At 43.4% G+C, this 6,253-nt stretch overlaps 1 protein-coding gene across 1 annotated transcript in view; it reads left to right on the forward strand.

Moving 5' to 3' along the window:
• The first annotated feature begins 239 nt into the window (after window positions 1-239).
• The window catches only part of col18a1a (collagen type XVIII alpha 1 chain a), a 46,363-nt gene continuing 40,349 nt past the window's right edge, over window positions 240-6,253 (forward strand). The window contains exon 1 of the mRNA XM_008301209.1: window positions 240-641. Coding sequence (XP_008299431.1) covers window positions 308-641 — 334 coding nt within the window. The 5' untranslated portion in view covers window positions 240-307. The remainder of the gene's footprint in view (window positions 642-6,253) is intronic.

Raw genomic sequence — 6,253 nt, forward strand, 5'->3', positions numbered from 1 at the left:
GGCTGCTGTAATTCTAAGGTATCAGTCAGCAGGAGAGATCGCTTTTCACTGCTGTGACAAAAGGAGAAGGAGGAGGAAGGAGGAGTCAGAGGAATAAATATTGCCAGGGCAGCCAATACGGAGCACACCTCCTCCTGCTCTCCCCCGTCACTCTTTTGAATGGGGCACTCCTCTTCACTGCCTACTGGAGTGTGTGTGGAGACAGAGCTGGAGGAGAGTGTGTGTGGAGTCAGTGGCTGTGTGGACATGTCATAGTTCACTCTGGGAGCCTGATCGAGCGGCTGGACTTGGTTCAAAACTTGACATCATGATGAGGACCCAGTTTGGAGTTTTGTTTTTGCTGGCCCAGTGGGTGGTCTACTCTGATGCTTGGTTCTGGTCCTGGACTGGTACTACAACTTTGGCCCCAACAGTGGACCCTGAGGGGTCTGGCAGTCCAGCAGGTAGTGGAGAACCACCATCAGAGAACATTGCAAGGGTTGGAACAGAGATCATTGATGAAGGACATGGGATCCATAAGGTTGTGCAGACTTGGGATGAGACTACTGAAGCTCCTCGGCTGACTGCTCTTCCTACAACACAACCGCAGAGTGCACCAGGAAAGGGCACCGCAGGGATTTCATCACGCATAATTAAACCTGGTAATGGCACATATTCACTAAAGGGTATGGGTTCTGGAGAATCTGATGATTTAAGGTTCACAGGAAATGTGACAAGACTTAGATCTGGGCTTGAGTCTGATTTGGTGTCAGACACTGGATCTGGTCTTGGGTCTGAATCAGGATTTCCACCAGGAACTGAAACTAGTTGGGGATTTGAAACACAGAAGCTCCAACAAGGAGCAGTAACACTCTCTGATCACACAGGGTTAGATAGTGGAGGCAGTGCAGTATCCCAAACGAAAGAGCTGAAGGTTCCAGAGAATGACTGGATCATTCACAACAGAACAGATGAGGGCCATAATCTTAGTGGGATGAAATCTTTAGAAATCCCCGACAGCACCGCAGGAAACACAAACAGCAGCTCGAGTTGGAATGTAACTGACTTTAATTTGACCAAGTATTCTCATGAAAACCCAGGAGATTTACTAACCCCAATGATAGGCAAAAACTCTGCACAGACTGCTGAGGTGTCTAAGGATAGCCAACAATTGAAAGTTACTCAGTTACCAGCTGGTGAATTTACTGCTAACCAGGAAGTTACAGCCAAACAAGCCTCATTAGCCAGCCACGCACTTTTTACACCACAAACACCAACTAACCCCCCACAAATGTTAATTACTCAAGCACATATAGATAACAAGAGGCCTGATGCTACCACTGGCCAACCTGAAGTCTCCAGTCAAGCATCAGTAATTAGTCAGAAAGTGGTGATCAGCCAAACTGGTCACATCTTAGATGCTACTCAACCGTCAATAAGTGAGCAAGAGCCGAGCCAAGCAACCTCATTTAGTCAGACAGCTGTAGGTAGCCAGCCACCGAGTGAAAACCACACAGAAGTAGCTAAATCAGCACTGGACGTTGAATCCCCACAATGCTTGTTGCTAGATACTGCTCTCCCTTTCTGCTCCTCCATGGTTGGGGAAAGGTTCGTTGTGCCCAATTACCTGAACCAGAGCAGGGTCGAGGAAGTCCAAGCTCTCCTGAACGAGTGGGCATGGCTGTTGAGGTCGAGGTGCCACCATAGCTTGGAGTGGTTTTTCTGCCTACTCTTGGTACCAAAGTGTGGCTCTCTGGTCTCGCTACCGCCGTTGCCTTGCCAGAGCTTCTGCGAAGTCTTGCGGGACAGTTGCTGGACGCTCCTGGATGAGGGACGACTCCCCGTGGAGTGCAACACTCTGCCCGATGAGGAGGAGGAGGATGGGTATCGGTGCTTATCAGTTAGTAACCAGAAAGGTAATCACTGGTTCAAAATGAATCCTGCTTAGGGATATATTTTGAACCAGTTTTAAAAAATCCCTACTCCCCACCTTGTCTGGTGTTTTCACCCAAAACCCACCCAATTAATTTATCCCTGTCAGTACAATCAGAGAGATTATAATTCAAGCATGCCTATTTTTTTTAAAAAATTGATAAAATGAAGTCCTGACTACAGCCTAACCAGCATGGTGTCAGCACTTTATTGTGTTTAACCTGTTGCATGTGTGTTTCCCTTGTCCTCTGGATCGCATGTGACTTACTTTGTGAAGGTCGTAACACACACAAACACACACACACAACTAATTCAGCTCACACGTACTTTCTTTGTAAATGATTCATTCATATTTTGCTCTGATTCATTTGTTGGTTTTGTTTATTCTATATATCGCATCCTCAGTCAGTCAGTGGTGTTACGATTGATTCCATGAGAAATAATGCGACTTGAATAAAGATTGTAGTAACATCGTAACACAACCTTGCAAAAAAACAGTAAACATTTTGTGCATGAAATACGTACTTAAGCATGCGTCTTTTGACAGCGAGTGGCTTGCAGGCAGTGTGATGCGCATCTGTCTGTTCAGGAATGCACACATTAGGTGTCATGCATGGGAAGCCGTCATGTTTGCCTCAGTGGTTTTCAGTGCAATGCCAATTTGTACAACCATGTTAGACAAAATATTTCTGACAGCTGGATTAGGGTGTAACAGGTGGATTTTTCCCTGGAGTGATGTGCATAATGAGATTGTCGTTGTTTCGTAGTGGGTGATTAACTTTTAGTGACATAGTTATGGAGTGTTCTGTAAGACTAATATGAACAACGCATGCTGCTGGTGACTACAGAAATGACTCAGCTGTTTATTGCTAGTAATGAGTGCTGATTCATGGGAGAATCTCTCTAAATCTTATGTGAGAAAAGCTATTCCTGTGAGCATGCTCTGCTTTAGAGCCAATTCTCTGTTGCTACGTTCCTGCCCTGCCCCCGCTCTTGTATCACCGCTAGTTGAAGATTATGTCTTTTTACAGCTTCGTTATCTTTCCGACAGCTCGCTCCATTGACAGACATGAGTGGACAAGATGTTGCAGGTTCCAGGACTAAGTGACACATCTCGACATAAATATATTTGTATTTGTTTGAAACAGTTTTATCCTCACTGTAACCTCATTTTTCAATGCAATATAAAGTCCTCTATGTCTATGGAAACAGAACAACCAGAGCTAGAAGTAAAGAGAACTTAAGAATGGGTTTTGCATAGTATAATTAAGTTATAATGCTATAAATCGTAACATTTCTTTGATTATTCGTTTCACAAAAATGGAAAAAAGCTTTAACAAACTTTAATCAACATGTTTGGCTTTTAGAAAATTGGTGGCTCTACATATTGCGGATATTTTACTTGCATTTTTTTTTATCATTGCTGCAAACTAGGCGTTTCTTACTCTGTGCATCAACTCTAGAAAGTGATCATGCTGAATGTATGTTTCCACAACTTGCCCTTTTGTATAGTTTTCGAGTCATTTTGCATATTTTATTGCTCAAGTACTCTTTATTTTCCTCTCAATCTCTCTATTTTCTAAATCCCCACACTTACCTCCTAACTATTCTATAAACACAGTCTGCAGTTCAGCTGAAAAGTCAGGAAATTACTGTCACACCTCAGTCAGTCATAGTTTCTGCGTTGTGCTAAAGAGTGCAGACTTTTTTCTTTCTTTCTTTTTTATCAGAATCTTGTGCAAACGCTCTATTTTTGGCATGTTTTTAAATGAGATGTGCAGAATAACCTTCGTTTGATAAAACATTATGATTTGACAGTTAAATTTGGTTAGTTTTCCAGACAGAATGCTACAGGCGATTAATTCAAGGACGATCAGCAAGTTAAAAAAATCTGACAATGCTGTCTCTCGTAAATGTTGTTATTTTGAATGTCTCTCAAAGGGTTAACTGTGTGTTTGTTGGCAGTCGAGGTTGGGATCTGAGTTAAGTTGGTGTCTTGTTAGTGAGACTAAAGTGCTGTGTTAGTTCTCTGGCCCTGATTGCAAACCTCAGACATTTTTTAAATAGTTCGACACAGGTGTGAGGAGTTTGGATGTGATATGTTTGGGATAGGGACCGCTCTAAGAAGTTAGAAGATATATGGTGGGGCTTCCTGACACTGCAAACAGACCTTAGGCGTATTAAAAGGAACAATCTCGTTGCCATCTTTACACCCCGGGTTTTATTAGTACTCCAGAAGCTGCACGTTTCACCACCGAGGCGCATGTGTTCGGTATTGCTTGTAAGTGTAGCCTCGAGATATAACTGGAGTGCTTTCAGTCGCTCTAAATCATTCTGGGACATACAGAAAGCCACAGCAGTCAGGACCATCTGGTAGCACTCCTTTAGACACAGCAATCTGCTGACGGACAGTTGGCGAGATGGTTGAGATGGGTCAGAGAATGAATAAGCCTAATGAAACAAACTGCTTTGCTATTGACTCACTACTGTGCCCATAAATCCTGAGGAAAACCGATAAACTCAAGAGTCAATTATAAGTTTTCTATTAACAAGATGCAGCAAGTCTCTCACTGGGGCAACCTGTGGTAAATTTTTAAAAGGGTCGAATAGGTTGGGTGCACTTTGGCTTTAAGTTGAATAAGGTCACGAGTGATTGGCCGAGGTAATGTGTTACAAAACTCTGTAAATGTGTGCCTTAAAACAACAACAATAACAAAAAAAAAACCCTTAATACCCTGTTTAGTAACCCAGAAAGTTCCGCTAGGGCTGCGTCCACCCACCGGCAAGTCCTTTGACCTCTGATCAGAACCCTTACATGCAGTGTCTGCGAAGCTTCAGACACTTTTCACTATCTGCGGCCCTGTGAGCTTGATGTGTGGGAGGAGGGCGCTCGTCCTCACCAGCCTCCTCCTACATCATTTAACTATGACCTGTCATACAAGAATGTTTCATGACATACTGCCATCCTTGTGAGTGGGTCGATTTAAAGAAAGGGATCATCAGCATACAGCGAAAAAAAACCTAAAGCAACAGTTTATATGCAAAAAATCTTTGAGTGTTTCCTGTCTGTGTGGACGATTACTGTGGGAAGACTGTGGAAACGCCAGTGTGTGCATTATGGAAACTTTGTAAGAAACGAGTCAGATGTGATCCTTTCACTGTGGGGGGGCAGGATTGTTAGGGCTCAATAGCCCTTTTAATGATGTTTTTCCATGGTTACCGGCCTCCTGCTTGAAAGATGAGCAGTCATTCATATCAGGGTCTAGAGGTCAACTGCAATTTATTTTGGATAGTTCTTGATGGTAAAACTATATCCGGGATAAGAAACCCTATTACTCTCTGTTAGTTTAGGCTGTCAAAAAGAAATAAAGTGAAATCCTGCTCATAGCCACATCTGTGCTGCTCTATTGAAGAGGAAGGTTTCTTACCTGGTGACATATATGTCGCTCATTTAGTCCGTTTTGTGACTCGTTTCCCTTTTTGGTGGTCTGACACAGATTTGTAGCACCGTGGTTCCATTGAGCCGAGATTGATATTGTATCTCATGACAGGAAGGCCCAGAGCTGGCTCCAGTCCTTCGCCGTCCTGCCTGCCAGGGAATCATTTTGACTTGGCTCGCAGGGGGGTTCCAATTATGGGCACAGTGTGGTCTGACTTCTTTGCTGCCAGAAACTCATTGCCCCCTCTGGCTTGTGTTGCACTAGTACAAAATGAGAAGTGATGAGACTGTGTTGCCGAACACAAGACAGAAGCATTGGGATGTTTCGAGCTGGATAATGGCCCAAAGTTTTTAACGGTTTATCAGAGAGAGAAAGAGAGAGGTGCTGTCTCAGCCGTTTGGATGTTCGCTAAACTCATTTGGAAGCATTTCCGCTGTGCCGCTGTGAATATCAAAGGCAGTTGTTTTTGTTTGTTTTTTCCTAGAGCTCTAAAATTCACATGTATGAACAAAGCAGGATGAGGTAAGGGGCGGGATGCCTCAGAAAAATGCTCTACTTACAGGTAGAGAACTTGGTAGACAACTTGAAAAGTATACCGTTGCTGCTTCCACAAAGAGTCAAGTGCACAGCTTGTGGTAGACCGATCCTCCTTTTTGTGGTTTAAGAATTACAGTTTAGTGTTCAGGTTGAGTCAACATGACATCTCCTTCCTGGTCTGTGATGTGGTATTTTCCAAGCATTAGGTTAAAGAAACTGCAAGTTTGGACCAGTGCTTCACAGAATACACTGTGCAGATGTTGATATTCAAAACAAGCCGTGCTCATTTTTATATTCTATTAGTTTGGTGACGCATTAGATCAGACACTTTTTTGCGGAACCTGGTTTTGGCTGGAGAACTAGAA

The sequence above is a fragment of the Stegastes partitus genome, unplaced genomic scaffold, assembly GCF_000690725.1.
Source record: "Stegastes partitus isolate 25-593 unplaced genomic scaffold, Stegastes_partitus-1.0.2 Scaffold1642, whole genome shotgun sequence".
Classification (NCBI taxonomy): Eukaryota; Metazoa; Chordata; class Actinopteri; family Pomacentridae; genus Stegastes; species Stegastes partitus.